Below are 27242 nucleotides of genomic sequence, written 5' to 3' on the forward strand. Positions count from 1 at the left end.
GAAGGGAAAAAGAGTAATGGAAGAGCATTTTAACTTTCCCCCAGCCTCATGTGCCTCAAAGAGCTTGCCCACAGTGGGAAGCAAGTGCTTTAATTTTTTGCTGAGTTAGCAAGTTCTTCCTAGGGTGTGACTCTGGTCAAAATATTGGACCCTGAAACCTTCCATGAAATATATATCTGCAGGAACACAAAGTCCTCTCTCCCTGGTGACAAAATGCAACCGTAACAGTTGTCCTACAAAATGTAGATAAATATCAGGTTAATAACGTGAGGTCTTTTGTATGTGTGGTTGGGTGTTGGGTTGGGTGTTGCTGCTTTACCAGGACATCCTGTGTCATGAAACAATCTGGGAAAAGCAGAATCTTTCTCAGTGTGCAGTGGAGGAACGGAGCTGAGAAACCGATGTAGAATGTAGTGGCCACAGTGAAATGTCGTGTGACCAATGCAGGAGTTCTGTGACAAATGTGCAGATGGCTAAAGAATATCTGCTCCTTGAACTCTGGTAGTGTTTGGAAAGCAGGGAAAGATGTGTGATGCTAAGGAAGGTGAGTGCTTTCCACATTTTGACCATCACTGTATGAGGATGGCTCATCCTCCGTGTGAAGGTGAGGTTATATTGCAATATATGTGTATATCGTAGATGGTAAGAGTAGTTATTCCTGAAGGTGAGTATGAAGAAGGGGAGGGATGGTAGCTGTCTTCACCAACATCATACATGCACCCAGCCCAGATCTCATGCTATTTAGCTCAGGTAATAAACGTGCTTGTATTTGAGAAATCAAAATATGTTTCCCTACACAGTGTCTAAATTTGCATGTGTATCTTTGCATCTCTGGATGGTCAGTCATGTTCAGGGGCAACTCCTGGGATATATACAGACCTGGTATTTGTGTCACGGAGGAAGCCTCATGTTATTTTTAAAAATCATCACTGAAATGCTGGGTTTGGGCTACAAAATCTCTGCTGTTATTTTTCCAGTGCAAAACTCTTGCAAAGAAGGAAAGGTAAGGAGGCACTGGCAGCAAACCATGCATTCGTGCTTCCTGGTGAGCAAAGGGTGACAAATGGCCGTGGTGCCGCCGATCATGTCCCGGGTCAGCAGCCTGGCTGCCATCCAGGAGCAGCCCCATTGTGTGGGGTGGAAATTTGGTTTGTGCCAAGCATTGAAGAAGTTTTAGAAAGACAGGAAAAACTTTGCATGCAGTGTTTTTGCAGATTGGGTAATTATTTTTGGGGGGGAGGAGGGAAGTGCTGTGTTTTTGCAAGCATGCTTCTGAGCTGAGTTGTTTGGGACTCAGCAGCCCAGTGTTGCAATATCTGAGCATGGAGTGCAATTCTCACTAATCTTGTTAGGTTTGGTGTGGGTGTGGTACACGTCCCCGGGGAGGTTCGTGGTCGTTTCCATGGCCTCTCTCAGCCTTCCCAGGGCTGCTGACACCTGCCAGCATATTGGGTGCCGGGGGAGATCTTTTGACCCTTTTTAAGGTCTATATCTCACATATCGTGATGTATTTGTGTCCCTGTATTGAAACGTGAAGGGTGTGTGAACAATTTGTGTGGGCAGGAGGATGTAGAGCGGGAGGCAGGAGCAGGCCTGGCTCTTGCCCTCAGCTCGGGGTGGCGGCCATCATGGCGGCCTGGTTGCCACGGCGACGGCAGCAGGGATGGGGAGGCACTGCGAAATGGCGCCTTGGGGACGCGTGAGGTGGCAGGGTGCAGCCCTCGTCACAGCAACCTGGGCTTAGATCTCAATTTAATTAATCCCCTCTCCACAGCGGAATAACCCTCGCCATCACAGGGCAGCCCAAGGGCCTTGGTGAGTCACAGGTGGCGGGCAATATAATACATGCTTCCAAATAAAGAATAGGTTAAAAAAGCAAAAAATGTTCTCTGGCAGGCTCGAACAGGTAGGCTGCATGACAAACTGAGTGTTTTCATACATGCAGAACAAATGTCCTGTGAGAAACTAGGGCTGCAGTCTGCACCGACACAGAGCTGTGTTGTGCTGCCGGGCCAGTTGCTTGGAAAAGGGGAGAAAAAAAAAAAAAAAAAAAAAAAAAGAAAACAAAAAGCAAAAAACAAAACAAACAAAAAGGAAAGCAGTAGGGTGTCAGCCAGCTTTAGTTTCACAGGGGTTTCCCTGGCTACTGCAGGGTACAGGGAGGAGCAAAGGGACGGTGTGCAGACTCAGGTCCCTTGCCTCTGTAAATAACTTTACTGCTTTATTGCAGGAACCAGCGGCATATAAGGTGGTGGAGAAGTTCCTGGCTCAGCTACATGCATTGCAGGGGGATTACTAAATGAGTAATGCATATTATGTTCTGACCTTCGAGGTGAAAAGGTAATACTATGAGAGCCTTCCTAAGGAGCTCAGACGGGTGTTTTCAGCTGAAGCCACAAACAACCACGATCGGGAGACACGAAGGGTCAGACATCGTGCTGAAGGTATGGGAAAGCTGCGGGACTCCTGGGTGGACAGTGGGTGGGGAAGTTATTGGTTGGGAATTAGAGGGAGAGGAGTCTGGTTGTGCTGGCAGACAGCTCTGTCATTAGTGAGGGTGCAGGTAGGGTTATGGACTGCAATTTGAAAATGCAAAGCATAGAGTCTAACAGCCTATTTGCATGCTTTGGATGCAGGTGGGGTGGTGCACGGCAAGCCTAAATGCCAAGAGTAGTGGCTAACAGCATATTCACGTGGAGAAGTACAGCAAGGAGAGGAGGGCTGGGCAAATTGGCAGCAGTAACACAGCTCTGGTTGCTTTCTGAGGGTTTTGTCTCTTGCTCGCTGATCTGTTTTGTCAGTCTGCAGGGGTAGAGGATCATCACGCGGCCCTCAATTTCGACGGCTGGGAGAATGGCTTTGTCCTGCAGGACCTCAATTCTCCCCAAGGCACCTTTGTGAACGGCTGCCAGGTGCAAAACGCGGCTGTGCGAGTGAGCCCAGGCGACATCCTGCACTTCGGGGCACAGGGAGCATCCTTTGAGCTAGTGGTTGATGAAGTCCCGCAGGTAAAGCAAATGCTGGCTACCAAGGCTGTTAAATGGGCACGCAGCTGTCAGGCAGCCACCTTATTTTAGCCTCTCATAGCCGGACATAGAATGAAGGGGGGGAAAAATACCCACCAAGAGACCAGTTGGATGTGATGTGGAGGAGAGCTGTGCTTCAGAGGAATCAGGGCATGCTCTCTGGTGCAGGCTCGTTTCTTAAATCATCAGGAAGCGTGAGGGAGAAATAAAAAGCTCGAGCTCCCTCTGCTGAAGAAACTCAGGCACCTCAGCAGGGTGAAGAAAGCGTGGAGCAGGTTTCCTAACAGCAAGGCCAACATAACAGAGGTAGGTCTTGGGAAGCCGTGAAAGCATTAGAAAATGACCTTTACCAGTGTTTCTGTTTAATCTTTCTTCAGAGACTACTTAGTAATGAACTAGTGTTAAAGATCCAACTGAGAGCAAATGAAAAAATGAAGGCATTGCTGGTGCTTTGCTTGGCAAGGCTGTGCACAGCTGCAGACTCTGTGTTGTTCTGCACAGCAAGGCCAGAGCATCACAGCCTGTCTTGTGGGCATGATAGAAATCCCAAGCAATGGTAAACATGGAAGGAATGTGATCCAACGTGGTGATTCCCCAGGAAATGTACCAAGGCAGAATGTCAGTGGAGGTTGTTAAGCTTCTGGGTTATTAGAGTACACAGGATCGATAAGATCTGTATGATTTGTATTGTTGTGTCATTTGAAGAATCCTAGACAATAGAGACTGAGCAAGAGTGCTGGAAAATTGTGTGTGTGGCGTGCCGGGTAGTGGGTGCTGCCGAGCCTGCCTTGTAGCCCAGCCTATGTATGATTCAAATGTAATGCAAGCCATTTGTTCACCCAGGTACTGCTTTATTTATGTTTCAGCAAGGTTGCTGGTGTAGTGAGATGACCTTGTGAATCCTAATGAGGCCAGAAATCTTAGGCCAAGAGGAAAAAGTGCAGTGCTGCAGGATGAAGCCGTGCAGCTGGCATGCAAATTTTGGGCAAGTGAAGCTTGCTGAAGCACCAAGCATTTTAATTTCCTAAAGTATGTGTGTAGCCTGCACACAAAAATGCAGTTATGCACAGTGGCACAGAAAAAGCACTGTCGGTGCCTCTTTATTGCTCTGGGCTTTATGATCCGTCTTTGATATACTAGCTTTGAAGCCTGACACTGCTGACTGCAGAGAGTAAATCACTTCTATATTTCGCTGTGTGAAGTGTTTACAATGTTTAATATAAGGAGGCCTCTCTCTCTCTCTCATTTTCAGTGGTATTAAAGATGAACATGTTTTAAAGAAGAGCAGCACCCGGCTAAGAGAGCTAAGTTCTCCATTATGAAAAATAAATCCAAAGCTCTGGAAGTGTAACAGCATGTAAAGCAGACTGGCAATCTCTGCCTTTTCTTGTCAGCTTTAGAAATGAAGGGTGGCTGTGCTTTAAGCAGCAGCAGGTCAGCTGCAGCTAGTGCCTTACTGCTGCTTTCTCCCTTGTCTGGAAAATCAGCAAGCTCCAAACAGTGCCAGGGCTGAGCCCACATTTCCAGATATTTATTTATGGGCTGGCATAACTTGAAATTGAGGGTTGCTTCTCAGCCAGCGTGCAGGACCTTAACGTTGGCTCATCTTCATGGTAGCTGAAAGTGATACTTATAGGGATAATAGCATATAGAGTCCTAATTACATGTCGGACATGCACAGTGTAAGGCTGGGGAAATGTGATTGCAAGGCAGGTGTGCAATGAGAGGCTTTGTTTCAGGATATCAAAAGAGAGAAATGACAGCATAGAAGTGCTTGTGCGTGTTCCAGGAAAAACTGAGAACAAGTGCATCCAAATTTTGCAGATGACACACAGAATGAGGGTAGGCTGGTCTAGAGAGGGAGTGAAGAGCTCCAATAACGTCAAAGCCCCAAAATGTGCATATTGCAGGTAAGCGTTTAGGCTTCAGGATATGGATGATCAAATGACCATGGGAATGGGAAAGGACTGGAATTATGCTTCTACTCAGGCCTGTACCCATGTTTTATGTTACCTCTTTGCACACATATCAGGGGCTGGAAAGCCTTCTTATGCTCTTGCTAATAACACGGTCTTTTTCCACCACAGACATCCTATCCGCCAGTGAAACGTCGCATAGCATGGGCTGGGCAGCTCCAGGTGCCTGCAGATCCCCAGCACTGCCCTGCCGTGTCTCCTGCCCATCTCCCACTGCTGCAGTCCCAGCATCGCCCCGGCACTTGGAGCAGCTGGGCTCCTGCTGCAACCAGCCCCATGCCCCATCCACCACTCCAGAAGCGACCCCTGAGCGCCTGGACCAGGAGTGCGACCGCCTCCAGCCCTCCTGATGCTTTCAGTCGGCCCCCCACAGAGAGGCCAGGTACTCCCTGATGGCTGCAGGAGTTAGTCTTAGTATGACAGCAAAGGAATTGCTGGTGCCAAGCGGGAAGGCCGCTTCCACCCATGCTTTCCCAGCAGTTTGTGGCCTTATGTCCTCTCAGATCAACTCAGCACTCAGCAGAGCTGATCCGAGCAGAGACGTTTTTGATTCACGCCGATAAATGATGAGTGTCACAGGCAGTTGGTTGTGAGTCCTTGTCATGCAAAACTAATCGGGGTCCGTGTGCGATCGGTGGTATTTGGGTCAGTTAGGAAATGTGCCATGACAACCTGTGGGGAAAGCCATTGCCTCGGTAACTTCGGTGGCGTTTCCTCTTCCTTGTTCCTCGTGTGTGATCCCGAAGGCGATTACAGACTTTATCTTCATCGATGACTCATGCACCTATTCCAGTCTGTTTGTAGTGGTGGGTTGGTTCCTTTGATGTGCGGTTCCTGGCTGCCTTGAGCAAAGGAACGTAAAAGTAGATCTGTATCTGATATGTTTCTTAAAAGTGAAGTATGCTGTAGCAGCGGAGCAAAGGCAAGGGTTTGTGGGTACGAACTGATTGAACAGCACAACTGTGGGAAAAGATTATTGCCACGAAGGTAGTTCGTTGTATCAGGATACCTGATCTCATGATTTCTGTGGTTTCATGGAATGTCCTGAGTTGGAAGGGACCCACAGGGATCATCAAGTCCAACTCCTGGCTCCACACAGGAGTACTCAAAAATGAGGCCATATATTGGTAGTGTTTGTGCTTTATTTTGTGTTTTTAACAGTCAGAGGGAATAGAAAGTCATTAGTAAACTGCCAGATTATACCTAGTGCCCCAGAGCAAAGGACATTACTGTGCAGTCACAGCTGCACAGCATAAAGCCACGCACACAAGTCCCAGTGAAGGTGACAGGAGTGAAGCTCGTGCTCCAAGGTAGCACAGCTTTGTTTGATTTTTGAAATAGAGCCAAAGGAATCTGTGTGTGTTAATCCTAGTGAACTTTTAACTATTCCTCTGCTGTGAGCAATGAAAATTGACCTTCTTTCTTTGGGGCTGGACAGGGTTAAAAACTCAGAGGAGCCTTCAGTTCTGTGTCTGTGTGCCTTGGAGGCTTTACATTATTCCTCTCTCTTGTGTAGACTGTTTGCACTGGTGGGGATCTTTGTAGTGCCAAACAGGTGGCTATCATTGTGAGTGTGAGCCAAGCTTCAGACTGTAAAGTAGCCACTGCCCGCAAATAGGCGTTGGACAAGTGAGAGAGAGAACCTCACAAAGTGCTAGTCCTGCCCCCTCATACAGCACTATTTTCTTATATTTCTGATATTTTATATATATATTTCTTATACAGCTACTATATTCTTTTCTATCTTTCAGCCTGGACCACAATCTCAGGCAGTGATCCAAGCAGTGGGGCAGGAGCCCCTTTCCTGAGGATTCATAGTGTGGACTGCCTCCTGCAGGAAAAGGTGATGCTGCAGAAAGGGTGAGGGATGCAACCCATGGTCCTGCCCTAGGGAAAAGTGTGGTGAGAGCGATTGTATGGGCTGGTAGATGACAAAGTGTGCAAAATGTGTGTGTGTGTGTGACCAAGAGTCCCAGCAACGTGCAGGGAACTGGGAACCACTGGGTATGTGGAGGATCTGGGCTCTCTGGGAATTCAGGGTGAGGAGGGAGAAGGCATCAGCTGTGTCTGAAAAGCATGGGTGTCGCAGGGTGACTGCAGTGTGCTGTTAATGAGAGAAGGCTAGCCTCATCCAAAACTGTGTGCTTTATGGAAATTGAGTGGTTACCCTATAGAAGCAGGCAGCCTGGTGTCTGTAACTGCAGAGTGACAGACGACACATGGAACCTGCCCGCAGGATGAAAAGCTGCTGAGACTGGAAAAGGAAATCAGTCGTCTCTCTGGTTTTGAAGCAGAATCAAAGCAGAAAGATACAGTGATAAGGAGTCTTCAGGACAAAATTGCAGAGATGGCCAAGACCATGGCCCAGGCTGCTGCTAGAAGCGATGTGGAGCTGACCCAAAAGCTTCTAACGTTTGACAGAGAAATCAGAGCCAAAACAGAAGAGGTTAAAACCTTAAAGGAACAGGTACGCAGTGCCTAAGCAGGCACACTCAGTTGAAAATAGTGTTCTGATGCATATGGGTCTTGAACTGAGCACCTCGTTCGGAGGGAGAGGAGGAGGTAGCATGTGTGGAATGAAGGGGAACCAGAGAGATGGTTATAATCGGTTGCCGTGTTTTGCCCACATGATTGCTTGTTCTGTAATTGTCCCGTAATGAAGCTGGGAATCAAATTTCCCATTTATGTGGCAGGACCTGTGATGCCATGGTGGGAAGAGAAACATAAGCCTGAACTACTTCTGGCAGAGAAAAGCCACGTGCAAGGGGCCAGGCTGCCTGACCCCTTTTCTCCCCCATGCCTCTCTTCCCCCAGGAACAGAGCCAGCATTTGCATTTGCAGGGGGCACTATTGTCCAAAAGGCAAAGAAGCCTTTTGGCACCCAGATGAAAACAGGTGGCCAGGCAGAAGGGCATGGCCATATAGGTGTCCTGTCCAGGGATATGTTATGTTATAGGTGGGAAGTCAATTCCTACTTTCTGCTCTTTGCCTGTGGGGTGGTGATGTGCAGAAGTAGACAGTGCTCCCGATACTGTGGTTGTGGCAGAAGCGTGAGTGTGACTGCTAGCACCTATGAATCTGCATTTGCGAGCAGTAAGTATATATGCAGAGCGAAGGCTATAAATCTGGGGATATTTCTGCCTGTTTCTGCAGTAGCACTATCCACCAGCCCAAGCTGTATGTTCTCGGGATTGCAGCCAGCATCAAACATTGTCTCTTTGTGCCTTTGATATCAGGCTTTTGGTGTGAACAGCCAAAATGTTGATAGGCAGATCCTGTCCAAAGCAGTTACTCCAAAGAATTAGCCCAGGATAGTAATGAGTAACCTGACCAAACCGTGACTGTCTTTGAGGGTTCATGAAAAGTTAATGGCAGTCAGAAACCAGGGCAGTCTCTGTGAAGCTTGAGAGGAGCTGAGTTTGCATTTAAAACAAAAGCAAGCATATTGGAGCCACAGAGTTACCTGGAGAGGATCGTATGATTTTTTTTTTCTCTATTTTAGATCAGTGACTTGCAGAAGGATTCAAGTGAAATTTTTAGCCATTCTCTTTATGAAAGAGACCTGGAAATTGGAAGCCTGAGAAAAGAAAGTGAGAAGCTAAAGAGGGATCATGCTTTGACTGCAGGTATGTTTGCCTTGATATTTCATGGGAGCTCCTCGTAGGGGCACGAAACAGCTGAGGACTGGCTTTGCAAAGTGACCACACATTTGCAGGATTGTCTGGCAGCAGCTACTTTGTAGTGGCTGGGATTGTCCCACTTTGTGTTCTGTTTCTTGAAGCTCTGTGGGATTTGCAGGTAGTTGCTGGCATAAGGAGCCCCACAGGAGTGAAGGGGGGAGCAAAGACAGAAGGCAGAGAGTGATGGGACAGAACTGTTAAAAAAGAAAGTACAGCATAAAGTGGTGACTGCAGGGCAAAGCCCTGAGCTGCTCAGGCTGGGTGCTGCTGGTTGGACTGCAGAAGCTTGTGCACGCTCTTTGCACGCTCACTGTCAGGCTCTGAATTACCATGTGGCTGCAAAGGCTGCCTCTAACCACAAGCCTGTTCCACTTGCCTTTATCTCAGCACTTATCATTCCCGAGGAATGTGATGTGAACATAAAATAGTTGCTGTTTTTCCCCAAACAGCTATTGGCTGTGCGCTGAGATTAGTGAAATCGTTCTGTCTCATTTCTGTGGTCCGAGGTAATCTGCTTGTAACAACGCTTGGCAGGGAGAAGAGCTCAGAGCTTTGGCCCCGACGTGGAAATGTAAGGGAAACAGATCTGTAAGAAAGCTGCTCGTCCTCCTGGGAGCATATGCTGCAGGGCCTGTGGGGACTTGTTAACGATGTTGTCGTGGAATAATGTCCAGCACGGCTTGCCAAGAGCTGGAGCCGCTCTCCAAGTCAGACAGTTGTCAGATGGAGACTCGCCACTCGGTGCCCGGAGGGCTTCTGCAGGGAAATGCTTTGGTTTCCTCTTGCCCAAATTGTTTTCCACAGGTCTAGTGACCAGCCTGCAAAGGGAGATTGCTGTGAAGGAGCAGAAAATTCAGCAACTCAAGCAGGACGTGGAGAATATAAAGAAGGCAAACAGAGAAAAGGACAACCAGCTGGCCGTTGTGTCTGCCAAGGTTAGCACCCCAGTGACGTGCTCTGTGAGTGATGGTCTCATACACAGGCTAGCATGGAACAATAAGATCCAAAGGGTCTCGCTTCTCTCTGGTAAGGACTGGAGCAGCTATTTCAGCAGCTGTGTAACAGGGACAGATGTAACTGCTGGGTCCTGACTGCATGTAAATAGTCGCAGGAAGCCAGAGCTGTGTCTCTGAGATGTAACAGCGACAGAGCAGTGGCTGTGTACGCTGTGAAATGCCTGCGTGAGGTGTCAGGTTCACCAGATGAATCCCCCTCCTTGTTCTACGTGCAGGTACTTGGTGACCTGAATTTCTGGGAACACTGTGGCTGTTTGTGTGCTCAAGGCACTCGTGCCAAGATCCTGCTGAGAAAGCCATGGAAACCCGGTCTTAAGGATGCACCCTGCAACCAAGCCTGTTTTTTTCCCCATAAAGAAAACTGCCTGTATAGCAGGTTGTTTGTCTGTGTATGTGCAGCTCCCTGCTCGAGTGGCAAAGCTGCATAATCTGCATAATAAGTGTGGTGCGGGTGCAGCATTGTGGCTGGCTGACGAGGCAGTGTTCCAGGAGATTGTAGTGACTCTCATCGATTTCTGAGGAATAGCTGAAACTAAAAGGGCCCCTGGAGTGTAGGAAGGGGTCCCTGCTCCCAGTGGAGTTGCTTTCTGGATGGCAGAAGTAGGATGCTCCCCGCTCTGCTGTGGGTCAGCTCTGTGTAACCCATGGAAATGGGATAGGTGTGAGCAGCAGTTAGGGGCTGAGGGGGAGAGCAGGTGTCCCAGGAATGCTGCTTGGTGGCCAGTGGCACGCTTCATGCCTGTAGAGGGCAGAGAGCACATCCCTCTGCAGCCTCCACTGCTGCAGGGATGTAGGAATGACCTGGGGTGAGGGAGGAGCTGTGTTTGGAATAGGGCCATGCTCTGAAACCCAGACACTCAAAAATGGAGCTGAAAAGCACCCTGTAGTGTGTTAGCTTGGAAACATCTGTTCATGTCATGGTTTGAGTTACCATGGATGTCTTGGAAAGAGCTTTTGGTTCCATTTGTCCTTTCTGCTGTTGCTGTTACACTTTTGCTAAGGCCCAATGAATTTTTCTCTGTAGGGTATTTGCTGCACACAATTTCTCTTCTCTCAGCCAGGCTATGATTTAGATATGGGCCTGTCCCGGTGCTGGTACTGTCATGCTCTCAGTGCCTCGATTGCCCTGTCGTGGACACTCTGCCACCCATTAGGCATCTGAGCACTGAGCTGTGCTGTAGTACTGAAGGGTACATTGACATTTCTATCAGAAATGACAGTATCTGGCCAGCCTGATAATTTTTTCCATCGGTTGCTGTTTGTTCTAGTGCTCTAGACTTAAAGAGGAAATGAAGCGTGAACTCGGAGAGAGGGACGTGACTCCATACCAAAAAGTGAGTTTCCAGTCATTCGGGGTGATGTAGCACACCAGAGAGCAACGATTGCAAAAATATGCCATCCAGAGAATATTACTGGGCCTTGTAAGAGGAGCATTTTGAATCCGGCTCCTGTAATGGAAGGGATGTAATGTGCATAACCAAGTGGAGAAATGTAAACTCCTGGAAAAACTGAACTGAAGTTCAAAAAAAAAAAAAATAATTAATCTCAGTTCAGGAGAGCACTGTCAGGAATAAGAGATCAAGTCAAAGTATCAGCTGTAAAGAGAAGCTGGAAGAAAAGACTGGGATAAATGAAACGGGATACATAGGGAGAATATCTTGCTTGTTGTTGAAGTTTTCCAAGAAAAACAACAGTGAACTCTTCCTTTCCTCTTCCTTCCTGGGCCTCTTGCAGCGCATTGGAGAGCTGGAGTGTGACCTGAAGGGCTTGCAGGGAGAACTCCAGAAGTATCGCATTGAGCAGGAAACCATTCAAAGCAAGCTCTCTGAGAAAGCAAAGGTAAACCTTCGTGCCAAAAGTTAGCAGCTCTCTCCTCTGGAAAGGAGAGTGGACTTGTATAGCTTGGGAAGTGAAATGTGCAGCTTCCCACTTGTCAGCCAGGATGAAACGACAGGTCCCCTGCTCACTGGCAGTGGAAGCTTTGCAATAGGAAATGCTCCGCTGTATAGGAAGTAATTTGTGTACCCAGTCGTGCCGTCCCCCAGCAATATCAATTCCCCAGGGCCCACAGCGTGCCCATGGCAGCAAAACAGGAACCGAAACAGGAGACTTGAGTGGCGCGTTAGGAAGTCTAGGGTGGATGATGTCCCAGGGACCAAAAGCAAGCCAAAAAGCAGCACTGTGGGTAAAACTGCAATCCCACCGCCTGCAAAAGGATAAAAATATCTATCTTGGTACCTCAGAGCAGAGGTAGAGGCATGTCTGATGTGGATGGTGGAGGTAGAAAAGCCTGTGGCATCGCTTTCTGGTAGCACTTTGATAATCAAAGGCTTTTGTTGTTTCAGGCTGAAGAGGAGCTGAAAAATCTCTGTGAAAGGAAATCTCTGCAGTTACAGGAGATGGGGCGCAGGGAGCGCCTGCTGAAATCTGACGTGGATCGTGCCAAAGTGCAGGTAGGAGGAGGAGTGGGAGTTTCTTACTATGCGGGCCAGAGGCAACAAAAGGACTGTTTCTCTCATGGGGAAGGACGTTGTACTGGTGAAAGGCAGAACGTGAGTTCTGGGAAGGAAAACTGAGCACCAAAGTCTGGCACGGTTCTTATCTCTTTGGCTTGCTCAGCATGAGAGGCTTATCGGAAGGATTTGTTTCGTCATCGCAGAAGATTCAGAGCCTAACAGGAGGACAGGAGGAAATTCTGCTTTCTTTGTGTTGACACGTGTCTGACAGCTGGGCTAGATGGCCGTGACACAGCTGTGCTGTGCATGAGAAGGTTGTGTCCCGCAATAAACTGCAACACATGGTTTTTGCTAGCATGATTTTGCTAGAAAACTCAGCGAGAGGCAGAAAAGGCCTCTTTTCTGAAAGCTGTGAGATTAAATGTCTGGAAATTAACCCCCAATTTGTGCTTGTCGCGGAGCTGATGGCAACCTCAGTCTTTTAAGGCCAGATGGAGACCTAGCAGTATGGAGCAGGAACTCCCCCAGCCCACACACACTCAGCCTTTGTCCAAGCCCCAGGAGGAACCCGTGCCAGCTAGGAAATGGTGTGGTAAAGACCTAGCCTCAGAGGAAACGTTGCACGTCCTGTTCTGAGAAGATGCCGTGGGTGGCATCCGCAGCTGCCCCCAGCCTGGGCTGTTTCACAGGAGGACACAGCCAGGGCTTTCTGTGGACGTTGCTGTTGCAGGAACTAAATATGGGCTCTGTGAGCTCAAAATCTGAAAATGGCAAAGTGAGAGGTCCCTCTGGGGATGTCTTCTTTCTGCAGCCTTTGGGAGGCAGTGGGAGGCAGTCATGCAGCCAGGCCAACGTGAAAGGTTCCCCCAAGAGCCACGGTAGGGATTACACCTTGCACCTCACAGGAGGTGTAGTTAACTGGATTAAGTGCAGCACCTTGCTGCCAGCAGGGGGTCAGCCATTGGGTTAAAAGAAGGAAGGAGGCAGTGTGGTGAATTATTAGGGCAGAGCATGGTGTGTGAGCTAGGGATGTCCAGAGAGGAGTGCGAGAACATGCACAGGGCCTTGGTGCCTGAGGTGGCAGAGAGTTCCCAAAGTAAAAGCATTTCTCCTTCTCTCCTCTCCTCGGATTCTGCCAGCCACGATAGTATCAGGCCATGGTAAGGAAGCAATGCAAGAAATGCACAGGGATGCTCTCTTCATTGATTCTTGTAGGGTTTTGCAGAGCAACAAAGTGGGGTTTTTGTCGATTCTCAGTGACTGTGGTTTTCCTGTGTTGATCTCTGCTGTAGCTGGCATCTTTCAAAACGCAAGTGGTGAAAGTCTGCCTCCCACAAGCAGCAGGAGAGGCAGGGAAGGCCCTCAGCATCCAGCAGGTGAGTGCAGATGTGGTCACACAGTGATGCTCATCGCCTCCACAGCCTGTCTGGGCTCGAGGCTGCTGCAGAACAGCCCCAGCACCTGCGCTGTGTGCAGTAGGGCTGTTATTGTCCAGCTTTTCCACATCACGAATGATGGTGCAGCTACCCCACGGAGGTGTCGTTGCACTGTAATGTGAAGGAAGTGGGGCCCCACTTTGTTTGGGGCTCCCCTAAAGCTTGGGTGGAGTCATTGGGCTTCATCAGGGAAAAACCCAGGAGTCTGATGTGGCTAGTGAATTCCAGCAGGTTTCAATCGCTGCCCAAAATCTCTGTCCCCAGGGGATTTTCCCTCAGCTGAAAAAGGGTTTTGGCATGGAGCTTTCTTCTCCTCTCCCTTCCCGTACTTCTGGCAGGTACTTGAGAAGGTCAGGCAGATCTGTGAGGAGAACCAACAAAGTCAGGAAAGAGAGAAGCGTCTCCAGGAGGAAATAAGTGCCAGGCTCTCGAAGGAAAAGGAGGTGTCTGAAAATGTCGAGGTGTTCAAGGAATCAGTGCGTGAGCTCCAGGTCAGTCATCTAAATACTGTTCACAAAGTTTCAGCTGGGAAAAACGCGGCACGAAGCATTTTATTGGCCTTGAGGACAGGTCAGAGAAAAGATAACGCGTGTCCAGCTGTGCTGGCAAGCATAGTGCCCTCAGCTTCACCCTGAAAAACGTTGGTTTGAAAGGAACAGAACCCTTCACACCAGCCTCTTCCCCTGGACCTTTCCTACCCAAAGATATCAACCCATGGAGGTGTTTGGTGAATAAAGAAATCTCTGGGCTTTCACAGATGTCTTGTGCAGTCACAGGAGATCGTGCGTTACGGAGGCTGATGTGCTCGTTGGTCTTACTGCTTTTAGGCTTTCCTGGTGACCTCGTTCTGCAGCGACAGCTTGAGGAGGGAGCTGTGCAAGTTCGAGGCCGTGCTTGTGGACCCCTTGGTGTCGGACGTGCAGGCAGCTGTGGTGGAAATCGCTCGCGTGGCCCTGTCGTGGCTGGAGGGAGCGGAGCAGCTGCTGGAAAGCGCAGGGTTGGACCTGCCCACCTCTGGCAAAGGTGCCTGTCCCACGGTGGTGGGTGTCTTAAGTCTATCTAGGCTTTCCTAGCAGGAAAACAGGACACGTGGGTGTTTGTCTGCAGGCTGTATAGTCTGCAGATGATGGACTTTGTCTGTAGATGTTGTGGTTATTCAGTGATGGTGGTTTGGTTGTTTCCCCTGGTGGGACATTGGTAATGATTCTTAGCAGCAGCTGTAGCAGCGCTGAGCATTGCAGGCTCAGACCCGAGCTTGCCTCAAGGTAAGGAATTTTTGTCTTACCTCTGCTGGGGAGCAGCAGAGCAGTTGCTGTGTCGAATTTGCTGGAAAGGAGTTAACGTGAAGGGTGCGTGGAAACTGAAGCAGGCTGCAACGGCGTGGGTCTGTGTCAGAGCATCCCGTGATGCGCTGCTGGTGCGATGCAGTGTGAGCGGGGATGAGTCACTGCCCCGGCAGCCAGGTGGGCGAGGAGCATGGCTCACGCTGGCAGCCCACAGGGGTGGAAGGCACAGAAGTGCTGTGGCCAGCGCAGAGGAGCTGTAGGGCTGCTGTGGTTAGCAGACAGCGATCATAGCACCAGGAACCTCACGAGGCTGCGTGCTGCAAGAGGTCAGCCTGCCTCGGCTCCTGGAGAAGCGTCGTGCTTAGAGAAGAAGGGGTGATGCAGAGAACTGGGTGACAGTGCTCGACAAGGGAAATGTAGTCTCCTGGTGAGAACAGGAATCTGGGGTTTGCGCCAAGTCAGCCTCCGTTCCTGAGACATCTGGGTGGTGGCAGCGATTCAGTCAGTGCCGAGGCTGAATGTGAAGCCTGGTGGCCCAGCAGTGGGAAGGTGCCGTGCTCCTAGCAGGTGCTGCGGGGGCCCTCAGCTGGCCCCTGGCATCCTTTCCAAGGAGTGTCTAAGGCTGAGCCCCAGAGCAGGGGTTGAGGGAGAGTCTCTGGGTGCAGGACAGAATTGTTGCCTTTAATTTCCTGAGAACTGATAGCTCTCCACTGCCTGGCACAGAGAGGAAAACCCACAGGGGCTGTTTTCTGGGTAATCCTGACTAGCGCTTGGTCTTCCCATGGACTTCCCATTGTACTTTTTCTTCTCCCTGCTGTGTATGGAGGAATGGAGGTATCTGGCGAGGAGGGTGAGGGCTAGGGCTGAAGGTCAGCTGCGCTGAAACAGTGCTCAGAAGAAGACGGGTAGTGTCCTCAGGCCTTTGAGGACTCCTCAGGTGCTAAAAATGGGTTGTCTGAGAAGCCCTTGCAGTAATACTCTGTGCTTTTGCAGGATTGACAGCCTGTCTCAGGAGGTTGTTGGAAAATAATCAGGAAACCACGCAAAGGAATAAAATGTTACAGGTAAAACTCTATCTATGTCCATAAACCCAGGTGAGTCAGGATCTTTGCACCAGTAAATATGGTGGCTTTTTTTTTTTTGCTCTGCTGCTCACGCACTCCTTTCAGTGCCGTGGTATCTGCCATTTCCCCATAGGCCCAATTAGAGGAAATCCGGGAGTCACAGGATGCTCTGCTGCAGGAGCGCCTGAAAGAGCAGCAAGTGAAATACGAGCAAGACCTACAGATAAAAATCAATCAAATCATACTGGAAAAGGAGGAGGAGAAAAAAGAGGTATGGCGACGGGGTGGTTTTTCAGACATAGGTCTGTTCAGCAGGAAATCTAGGTCTCCATAATGGTGTTGCCTAGTGAGAGGAAGCCCCCAAAATCCAAAATGTCTGAGGACAAGGATGCATCTCAGATATCTCCTTGTGCTGACATGGGTGAATTAAACCCCCTGAATGACATTACACCATATTACTGAAAAGCATCTGAGCAGTGGCAGAGTTCATTGCTACTTATAAATCCCTGTGAGAAAGCTGTGAGCAAGGAGCATCATCCAGACACAGAAGCACAGGAAGACGTCTTTTTTCAGCAGTAAACTGATGCAAAGCACAAGCAGGCTTCTGTGCAAGCCTTTGGAGCACGTAGGGCAGCTTCATGGCTGGTGAGACTCCTCCTTTAAGTCACCTGAAGTCCAGCCAAGCTTTTTTCCCATAACATGCCCTGTTCCAGGACAGTGACCCTGTTGGTTGCTTTCCTCATCTGAGTCAAGTTAGCTTGCCTTACAGTCCAGTTTTATCTTTGTCAATATTGTTGGCTGTTAATTCTCAGATTATGAAGAGCGCTGCTGCGAAGGAGAAGGACAGGTGTGAGAAATACATGGGTGAAGAAAAGAAGATGGTCTGGGACTTGGAGAGCCGCCTGAGGAGTATGACTGAGGTCAGTGACGTGCAAGGGGATGTGTGGTGGTTTTATTCGGGTGGGCAGCTGAGCTCCACCTCAGCCACTCTCTCACTCCCCCTCCTCAAAGGGAAAGGGAGAGAAAATACGATGCAAAGGGCTCTAGGGTAAATTAAGGTAATTACATGCTCCACCATGGCCCTCACTGCATTTTTTTCCCCTTTTTTAGATGTGCTCTCACAGAAGTGCAAACAACATCCCTTATTGGCTCAGCTCTGGTCAGCAGCAGGGCCCTTACCTAACATGGGGCAGCTTCTGGATTCTTCTCACAGAAGCCACCCCTGTGGCTCCCTGCTACCCAAACCTTGCCACATAAACCCACTGCAGGATGTAAAGCAGAAGCAATTACAGATGGCACTGTTAAAGCTGAGAGCACTCTGTGGTGTCATGTCCTGTGTGGTCAGGGTCTGTTGTCAGACTTTTTTTTTCCCCCCACAAACACATGCGGGTGCATATTTCCAGAGAGAAAGGTGGGTCCTTGCAAGTGGGGCCTCTTCTCAAGCACTGGGCTTCTCCTCCTGCAGGTAATGGAGATGAAGTCCAAAGAGCAGGAGGTTACAGATCTCAAGCTGAGGGAAGCTCTGCGCAACCTGGAGGAAACCACGGCACGAGAGGTAGCTCTGGTAACCCCTCTGCACGCAGAGGATGTGACATAGATGTGGTTTTGTTGCATGAGGTTTCTCTGTTCCCTCCTGACTAGTGGGGCCTCCATACCCTACAGACCCTGCAGCCTCCATGCCCTACAGACCTCTAGAAAATGGAGGAGCTGGCTTCCCTCTAACGTTAGCACTCAGCAGGAGCAGGTCTTGGCCTAAGTCGTACACCAGCACAGAATCACAGAATCACAGAATTTCTAGGTTGGAAGAGACCTCAAGATCATCGAGTCCAACCTCTGACCTAACACTAACAGTCCCACCTCACAATGTAAAGCCCTGGCTGGATGTACGAGCACACTCTTAACATAATCCTCAGACTTTGTGCTTCCCATGCCTGTGGAAACCCTGCTAGGTCCTGAAATAGAGGGCGATCCCGAGGGGGCACCCAGGGCACAGCCACCAGCCTGGTGGGGGCAGAGAGCTGCAGCAGTGGGAGCCTGAAGAGCACAAAGTTGGTAGCACAGAGCCCAGACGAACCATGCTGTGCAGATCTCCCCGTCCTTGTCTCTCTGCGGGCAAAGCCAAGCAGGCTGCATGGTGCAAATGCTAGTGCAGCTTGTGGTGTTATAGAGGGAAGGAGGCGAGAGCAGGGCACTGAAGACTGTGTTCCTTCCCCCTGTCTTCCTGACTGGGAGCCAGTAGAGATGATGCTCATCATGTTCCTGAAGAATAACGTACGAAACATGCAAGCAAAGCCCCGTGTCTTCTTTCCTAGATGATGTTAAAGCAGCAGGTGCTCAGGCAAGATGAGCAGCTCAAGATCGTTCAGGAGGAGAGCGAGGTACTGAAGCAGAAAGTCCAGGAAGAAATAGCAGGATATAAAGAGCAAATAAAGCAACATGCTCGGACAATTGTTGCTTTAGAAGACAGCCTGCTGGAGGCTGAGCAGCAGCAGAAGATGCTTGAGAAGGAAAATATCACGCTCCTGGAAAAAATAGAAGGTAGCTAAGGCTTGCATGGGCTGCGTGTGTACTAGGGACACCCTCAGAAAATGTGAAAGTAAATAGAGACGGAGTAGTGGTGCCATGAAAAGCATTGCAAGGGGGGGTGTTGCTTTGAGGTTTGTCTTAGTGTAGGAAGAGCCCTGCTGTGATGCCTTGAAGGATCCCTTTCACCGTGAGTTGCCAGATATTTTTTGGAGTCTTTTGATGCCTACTGGTAGTGCCCCACAGGCACAGATAAGGTGTTCCCACTTGAGAAGGGCTCTTTGCCCTCCAAAATGACAAGGCTGGAGTGCTTCTGGCTGCACGCAAGCCAGAAAGGACTTGAGGGGCTGTCTAAACACCACTAGGTCAGGGCCCAAAGACACGTTGCTTTCTAAGGAAGACTGGTTCCAGTCTTTGAAGCTGTTGTGAGGGAGAGGATCTATGGAGCATTGCCCTCGTAAGGCGATGTGGTTGCAAGCCACGATGTGTTCTCACAGCAGTGTCCTGCCTGGCCGTTCCTGGATCTAAGCAGCCACCACATGCAGACAAAGACCCCCACAGCAAGGCTCAGCCCAGCTGCTGTGGGGGCGTTCACTGACAGCGTGCTGTAAGGCAGCAGCCCCCCAGCGTGGGCTTTACCAACGAGTGATGCTCTGTTGTTGTTGTCTCCTGCAGGACTTGAGGGTGATGCCTGCAGGGTGACATCAGGAGCATCGCAGGAGGCCTCTTGCGCCGAGGAGTCTCACCGTTGTGTTCTGTAAGCTGATGCCAAGGACTTGCTGATGGTGGTCTGGTGCAGAGGGGCTTAGAGAGCAGGAGTTATCACCAGGAGAGCTTAAGGAAGGCAAGGGGGCCTGCAGCAGCCTGTCACGAGGTCTTCACTGTCTCTGATAGTGGAAAGAGTCCTTCCATTATGCTGAGACAGCCTGAGGTGTACGTAGTTTCAAAAATCTCTTAGCATGTCTAGAAAGACATCTGTGAAGGAAACCATCCCCCTTTGCTGTGTGAGGGGGGGAGACTGGCACAGAGATCCCGAGAAAGGATCGGGCACCATCACGGCGATGCCAACGTGACAGCAATTGCTGCCTGCCCACGGGCTGCCCACGGAGCCCCCTGAGTGGGGGCTGAGGCTGCTGGCAGCAGCAGGCAGGGGAAGACCAGTGCACCAGTGCCTCCAGTTTATTTGGTGTGGTGCCGTGAGTCAGGCGGTCTGCAGGGAGGAGCAGTGTATGGGTTATCGGCTGTGCTGTTCTGAGGGCTCGGGGTAAGGAAGGGAGAGCAGGCAAAGCCTAAGAGCACAGGCTGGAATGAAGGCAGCTGAGCTGTGGTTTGAAAAAAAGAGTACATCTTAGTAATAAGATGCAGTTAGAGAATGCATGTGCAGGCTCTGGCAAATCTGCCCAAGGAGCTGTGAGTGTTGCACGCCTCTTTCTTGTGAATTTCAGGGAAGAGCTGGCTGCTGCGCAGAGCGTGCTCCTGGCCAAAGAGGCTGCTATTGCCAGGTTAACGAAGGAGCTCTCGGAAACCCAAGCCAGGATGTCAGACATGAGAGGTTAGTGAAATGGAGCACGTGGCTTCTGGCGGGCAGGTGCACCTCCCCGTCCCTCCAGAGCTGTACCAAGACCAGGTGCTAGTAGAAGGGCACACACAGGTAGTGGGGAAATAGATATCACTTTCCTAAAGTGGTGCTGTTGCTCAGCCCTGGGCAAAGCAGGCTGTCTGTTCCCTTTGGCAAGATAAATTCCCCACAGTCCTCTGCTAGGATGAACCTCAGTGAGAGCAGTGACGGTGTTCAGATGCCCCGCTGGAGATCAGTTGCCCAAAACAGAGCCGTTCTTTGTCAAAATCATGCACGTGGGTGTCATGTCACTAAGAACTGCTGATAGCCCAAAACCCACGAAACTTTGCCATGCTTAGGGGAGCTCAGCGAGAAGCAGAAGGCGGAGCTGGAGTGGAGCCTGGTCCAGGTGAAGAGCCAGGAGCGGGACTTGAACACACTGAGGGAGAAGCTGTCAGAGATGTCCAAGCTCGTGGCTCAGAAGGATCAAGAGCTGAAAGCAGCAGCTGCAGAGTTAAGGTACGAGCTGCTGGGAGCTGCTGGCTTGCAAAAGTTGACCTGTAGATTCCCAGCAGGTGACTGCAGGTAGGTGTCTCCCCTGGGGCAAAAGGTATGGCTGAATGCAGAAGACTCAGACAGAGGCACGTGTTTTCTATGGAAATGTCGCCTGTTCTGAAATGGGGGCTGTGAGGAGCTCCTGCCTATGGACTTGTAACCAAATCACGGCTCGGTAATGTGCTCCCACCCACACTGTGGACGTTGTCCAGGTTGTTGCTCCGTGCAAGCTGTTGGGCTGACCCCCATCCGTCACGGTTGTACAGCAATGCTTTTGTCTCTTGGCACAGGCAAGCCCAAGAAGACTGCAAAGCGCTGCAGGCTGCATCCCGAGAGAAGACACAAGAGCCGGAGACTCTTCCGCAGGCACGGGTGACACCTGCCATAGTGGAGGTAGCCTCTGAGACGGTAAGGCTGCAGGGAGACCACCAGAAACTGCAGAAGAAGCAGAACAAACAGCTCAGAAATGAAGGAAGCAGTGCTCACCAAGCCCCAAGAGAGCACAGGATGGTCCAGACACATCCTTGAGGGTTTCAAGTTTTTGTCCTTGAGGCTGAGGACAAAGGAGAAGTGCTAAACCCATGCCAAAATCCAGAAAGTGGAGGGAGAATGGGAACAATGTGCAGTTTGTGTCATTCCTCTTTTCTTGGTTTTCTTGCTGAAAATAGGTTGCTTGGGTGATCTGCTCCCATTTCTGCTGCTGCCTTGGCGTGCAGCTGCCAACAAACTGTGAAGGTCAGGATCTCAGTCCCACTTGTGAGAGGATTTGCTGAGATTATCTATCAGGTTTCCAAGGGTTCTCCATACAAAGCGTTTCGTGTAGTCATGGTGAGGGTTGGCAAAGCCTCGTGCCTCACTAGGTGAGTTGGGAGCAAAAAGGGAGCCACACAGGACAGCTGGATGTCCTTTCACTGGACGTCCTTTCCTTAGCAAGGGCAGCTGGTGCTGGCGTGCCTGCTCGAGAGCAGGGCAGCAGTGCCCTCCGTGCTCCTGCGCTGGCATTTCTGCCTGCTAATTAGCTGATGTTTGTACAGCACTTTGGAAATGTGAAGTGTTGTGTGTGCTAATGGCTGCTCAAATTGCCAATTAGAGTGGGTAACAGCTCAGTAAGAGAGCTGTAACTCTTCCCAACCTTCCACAACCTTGCTTGACCGTGAATGCCAGCTGTGTCGGCCACACGGGAGCAGGTCTGTGAGCGCAGGGTGTTTTGTTGTGCAGGAAAAGGAGGAACGGTCCTAGTTCTGTGCTGACTCACCGTCTGAATTCCCTACTTTTAGAGATCTGAATAAATCAAAGGTGGTTCCAGGAGCAGATGGAGGGACTGTAGAAATGGTACAGCCTGTACTGCAACAGTGGCAGACGCCGTGCCAGCTCGAGGGGCTGGCTCGCTGTTGGTGATGTGGTGACTCACGGCTGGCTGAGGAGCAGGAGGTGTCGCCGTCCTCTCCTGCAGGAAGGCAGCTGGGAAGCACAGAGCTCTGTGGGTGCAGCACAGCCGCTGACGGGGAGTGCGGTGCTTCTCCAGGCAGTTGGCAGCTCTCACAAGCACTGTGCAGGTTTTGGTAGCACGCTCACCCCGTTCTGTGTCTGAGGCTGCTCCTTGTCGTCGGGCGTTGTGCTCGATGGGGCTGGGAGGGCACCATGCGTGTGTGAGCACGGAGCTGTTATAAAAGAGATTAATGCACGAGGATCGTGTAGAAATGCAGGCCAGCAAGTGAATCCAAAATAGCAAATGCACTGCTTTAGCAGGAAATAGTCGAACAAAATCCCCGTGTGGCCTCAGAGCCAAGCACCGTGCCTCTCCCAGCTCCCTGGAGTGTTGTCAGGGCTTACGTCCTCCAGCGGGCTGTGACTGGTGCAGCAGGGCATGAAGCTGGTACCTGGTGCTTCAAATCCCCAGGGAGGCTGTGCTGCAAGTCGAGGCAAGTCCCCTGCTTTCTGCGACAAGAGCATTGCTCCCGGTGTGTCCCAAGTGCCCAGCGTCATTCAGAAAGGTTGTTTTGGCTGCTGCCAAGCACCCACTGGGTAGGCAGGGTTCAGCGAGGTTCAGTCTGGATGAGAACCAGATGTGCTTTGAATTTCAGGAGCCAGCTTTGGACCTGGCTGAGCTGGGTGCGAAATGCAGAGGCCTCAGGCACGAGGAAACAATCCAGCGCCAAAAAGAAGGCTTGGTGGAGCTCCGGGAAAGGATCAAGCTGCTGGAGAAGATGCAGTCCTCGAGTAAGTGCGGCACGATGTGCTTTTACTAGGCATGGAAAGGGCATCCGCACATCCAGCTGGCATTGCTAGGCGCAGGGGACAAAATGAGAGCAGCTGGGTGGCAACTGGCACATGTGAGATATCTGAGGAGGTGCGGAGCCAGCAGAGAGGCAGCTGGCAAAGGGTTTGAAGCCGTAGCCACGATGCTGTGGAGTTGGGCACAGCCTGGATGCCCAACTCAGCAGGCATTTGCTCCTGCATTGGGGTGCAGCTCTCCTCCCGTCCAGAGAGAAAACAGCTTGGTAAAACTTGTCCTTCACCAGGCTCTCTCTGTCCTGGGTATCCCTGTGCCTGGAGCAGTACTGGAAAGCAACACCACCTCTGCAGTGAGAGCTGTGGAGTAGCAGTTTGTGGTGCAGCCTCTGAAATTCCACTTCCAAAATACGTAGCACTGCTACTCGTGGAGAGAAACCAAATCCCAAAAGCCACGAGAGCGATGCCTGCAGGAAGGGCTGCAGCATGCTGTGGTCCGTAGCCTGTTCTGCAGGCGCTGTGCGTTCCCTGCAAGGGAAAGCCTGGCAAGCCTGAGCTGTTGCTGTTCTCTGAAGCCACAAAGTGTCCTAAGTGAGAGAGTAACGACTCTGTGGGTGTTTGGTTTCCTGCAGCTGTCATGAGCAAGGCTGCCCAGTCACTCATAGTCCAGCAGACAGACTTGCCAGAGAAGAGAGCCCAGAAAGCAGGCCTCGAGAAGGAGGCGGCATCACTGTCGGGAACAAAAACGAAGTGCAGCAAGGTAAAAAGGAACCCGTGGCTTGCTGGGAAAGGTATTTGGTGGAACAGGGACACTGAGGTCTTTGGATAAAAGAGGGAAGGGGGAAAAAAAAAAGCCAGGTGGGAGGCACGAAGTCTGTCAGGATATAACAGGCAGCACGTGCAGGGGGGATCGTAGTTCGTGTAAGGAGCGGCGCTGTGCCCAGCATCATCGGCTTGGAGCTGCTCAGTGGGGTCACGGACTGACCTCAGTGAAGGTGTTGCCCTGCAGTGTTGCGAGCACGGTTTTCCCATGGAGCAGAAGGGAAAGTTGAGGCTGTGAGCCATCGAATGAGGAGGTGGGTGAGCTCTGTCGGTCTGTCCTTGTCTGTGCAGTGTCTGGGCCGATTTCCTGACGGGTGCTCGCACGTGACCGCCCACGAGACAGCAAGCTTGGAGGTGCTGGAAGCATTAGACCTCGGGGAGAGGATGGTACGTCACCAGGAGATGTGGTAAAACTGTGCTGAGCACTCACAGATCACTTTCCAGAGAGAAGGGGAAGGTGTCTGGGTGCTGCAGAGTGCCAGGCACTGCGCACAGGTGAAGGTTGTGTGGCAGGAACCAGCAAGAGGCAAGCACCTGCCCGGACGTATCTGGCCTCTCAAGTTCTTCTGCTCTTCCCACCTACAGGCTCTGGGGGTGTTCGCAGGGAAAGCAGGGTTAGGCTTAGAGGATGGGTTGTGTACACGAGGGAATCTGCCTTGGTCAACCTAACACAGCTGGGGAATGATGAGAGAGAAGCTGAGGAGCGATAGACGCTGCTGGCACAGGAGACAGACACCACTAGCGAAGGGATGGAGCTGTGTGAGAGGGCCTCCTTACTCTGAAACATGCCAGATATTGCCAAGGAGAAGAAATAGCATGCCTCGTGCAGAGGAAGAGCTGGGACTGGGGAGTCTGTGTTTGGGAAACCAACGCTGGGGGTGCAAGTGGCTGCTCTGGGGTCTGGTTGTGCTGCTCCAGGTGCGGCGCTGCTGCCGGTTCTCTGCCTACGGGGATGAATGGGGGCCCAGCTGGGCGATTCTGAGAGCTCTCGGAAGAGCTCGCGTGGGGAAAGTACACGTAGTGGTGAAACAAAGGGGAGCACTCGCAGCACTTTACATGAGATGTGTGAATCTCTTGAAACACGAAAGCAGAATGGAAGCAGATGGCCGAGTGGTGTGATCGTACTGGAAGTAAGACTTGGCAGGAACAGTAATTAATGCGTTTCCTATTCTTCTCGCAGTACCTGGACTTAATTTGTGCTCTGGGAAGGCTGATGAATATGGAGGAGCTGGCAGGAATGCAGTCTGTGCAGCATCTTCCTCAGGAAGAGAGGGAAAAAGTAGGGCAACAGAGATGGAAGGACTTCGAGCTGCTGTACGAGAAAATCAGCAAGCTCAAGAGTCGCCTGGAAAAGAAAGAGGAATTGCTCAAAGATTACGAGGCCCAAATTGAGGAGCTCAGGTACAGCAACGGGACAGGGCTGTCGCACGATGTGGTGGTGGGGAAAGGAGTGGGGTGAAACCTTGCAGTCAGTGAACTCTCATGCTTTGGGGCCTGCCCGGGGAGGCTCCTGTGGTTATTGGCCTCCTGTTTTTTGAAACAGAGAACTACGAGGGACATCTCTCTGTAGGATGGCCAGATTGTGGTGGTATCTGTTGTGCTGTAGGGACTGCGTTTCCAGGGCCAGTGCAGGCATGGAAACTTCTGGGACAGGCTGGCAGGTGTGGGGCAAGAAGCGGAAAGGCATTTTTGTCCTAGATGGCTCTGCGTGGAGCTTCATCAAGGAGCCGGGCAGTGCTGCTGTCCATGTTCTTGTGGCGTTAGGTGGTGATCAGGCTTTCCTGAGGGGGCTTTCTCCTACTCACCATGAATATGAAGGGCCCTGTTACACCTCTCTGAATCGGAAAGGGAGATGGTGAAGATGTGTTGATAGATGAAACCCTGGGAAACGCCCCTAAATGAAATGTGGTCCTTGTGGTAACAGAAAACATCCAGACAGCTCAAAACACCAAAGCACTGGGCTCTGCTCTCTGAGTACGTGGAGACAGGCTCTAAAATGACACGGAAGGGCTGGTGGCTGGGGCAGTGTGTGTGTGACAAGGGGTCAGCTATGGGGTGTGAGGGGGGAAAGCTTCGAAGGGAGGCTGCGTCCCAGGCCCAGCACAGGCAGGAGGAGAGGGCGATGGCACGTTGTGAAGAAAGGGAGCAGGGAAGATGCTCCTTAGAATATGTGCAGGTATCAGCACAGTGCTGGACACGCTGCCCATGGACACACCTGTGTAGCACGGGGCTCCTAGGAGGGATGTGAGCATGATCTGCTTGAGAGCTTGCTCTGCTCTCATGGTCACAGCTCGGCTCAGGGGGAAAGGCCCACACGGGTGTTTCGTTCAGGCTGAACCAGGAGTCCTTGCAAATGTGCCAGGAAGAGGTGTTGAAACTGGAAGATGAAGTCTACAGGGAAGCAGAAGAGAAAGCTCTGCTAAGAGAGGCTCTGGAGAGGACCCAGGTCCAGCTGGGGCAGGAGAAGAGGCTGAATCGAGTGGTGAGGCAGCGCAAGGTAAGAGGGGCCAGGTGAGGGGAGCCTCTGCACACAGAGAGTCCGCACGGGTGGTGTAGGTGAGCCTGTGGCAGGGCCTGACTGCTCAGCTGGTGTGAAGGCAGCCCAGGCAGCTCGTGCAAGGAGAAGTAAAGTGATTGATGGTTTTATCCAGAGCCTTGAAGAGGACAAGGAGAAAAGAAAGGAGAAGGTGCCTCCTGGCTGTGCCCATTCTTCCAGAGGACGAGGAGGGAAGGTACGGTGCGAAGTTGTGGATGCCCCATCCCTGCAGGTGTTCAAGGCCCGGCTGGATGAGGCCCTGGGCAACCTGATCTGGTGGGTGGCATCCTGCCCATGGCAGGGGGCTTGGAACTGGATGACCTTTAAGGCCCCTTCCAACCCCAACCAGTCCCTGGTTCTATGGAGATGGGCTGAGCTTCTTGTGGGCTCTCACAGGAGAAGCAGTGGTGCAACGAGCCTCTGTTTTTCAGCCTGCACCCCAGCCATTGGTGCCAGCGAAGCTGAAGACCAAGGAATGCCCAGCAGAACCCTCAGAGGTGACGGGTGGCACGTAGGAGTGCCACCCCACAGGCCTTTAGCTCACAGAGGAGAACGGCAGAAACGCACCATTGTGTGTAGGACTTGTGTTTGGGTGCAGCACCAGGAGGGCAGGTAGTTGGAAGAACCTGTGCGAGAGGATCCCGGGGTGTCCCCTGGGACTGCTGCAGGGCCTGTGAAGCACTCAGGGGCTTTGGGAGTCCTGTGGGACCTGTACCACAGCACACGGTGCGGTTTGTGGGGGTGTGAATACAGCCTGGTGAGCGCCTGTGAGGTGGATTTCTGGTGTGTGATTTCCCTGCCGAGCCGACTTCTCCCTTGTGACCCCATGGGCTTTCCAGGGGAGCATCGTGGGGGCACGAGGGGCACAGAAATGGGGATGGGAGAGACAGGGGGGGCCACGTAGTGCTGAGCAGGGCTGCCGAGGGGGACGAGGAGCCACAGGTATAAAATATGGGAGAGCATCGGGGCGAGACCAGAGCTCTGGGGGGTGTCACACGCTGCCCGTGGGCACGGGACACCGAAACGCTGCCCGTGGGCAACCGGGGCAGATTTGGGGGGGATCCAAGCGCCCCCAA

At 51.3% G+C, this 27242-nt stretch overlaps 1 protein-coding gene across 1 annotated transcript; it reads left to right on the forward strand.

Annotated features, from left to right (window-relative positions):
• Nucleotides 1–2348: 2348 nt before the first annotated feature.
• FHAD1 (forkhead associated phosphopeptide binding domain 1) lies at nucleotides 2349–26876 on the forward strand (the record flags this gene model as incomplete). Its single annotated transcript, XM_082776853.1, has 29 exons — nucleotides 2349–2444; nucleotides 2802–3008; nucleotides 5114–5384; nucleotides 6754–6845; nucleotides 7239–7469; nucleotides 8505–8628; nucleotides 9487–9617; nucleotides 10967–11032; nucleotides 11433–11537; nucleotides 12044–12151; nucleotides 13447–13530; nucleotides 13929–14081; nucleotides 14418–14613; nucleotides 15870–15940; nucleotides 16074–16211; nucleotides 16753–16860; nucleotides 17406–17495; nucleotides 18253–18478; nucleotides 19139–19220; nucleotides 19909–20015; nucleotides 20381–20540; nucleotides 20867–20984; nucleotides 22661–22796; nucleotides 23441–23568; nucleotides 23922–24017; nucleotides 24811–25031; nucleotides 25962–26127; nucleotides 26282–26442; nucleotides 26598–26876. The coding sequence occupies 29 exons, from the start codon at nucleotides 2349–2351 to the stop codon at nucleotides 26629–26631; spliced, it is 3906 nt and encodes a 1301-aa protein (XP_082632979.1). The 3' UTR covers nucleotides 26632–26876.
• Nucleotides 26877–27242: the final 366 nt, after the last annotated feature.

Source organism: Aythya marila, assembly GCF_965140915.1.
Source record: "Aythya marila genome assembly, chromosome: 21".
NCBI classification, from domain to species: Eukaryota; Metazoa; Chordata; class Aves; order Anseriformes; family Anatidae; genus Aythya; species Aythya marila.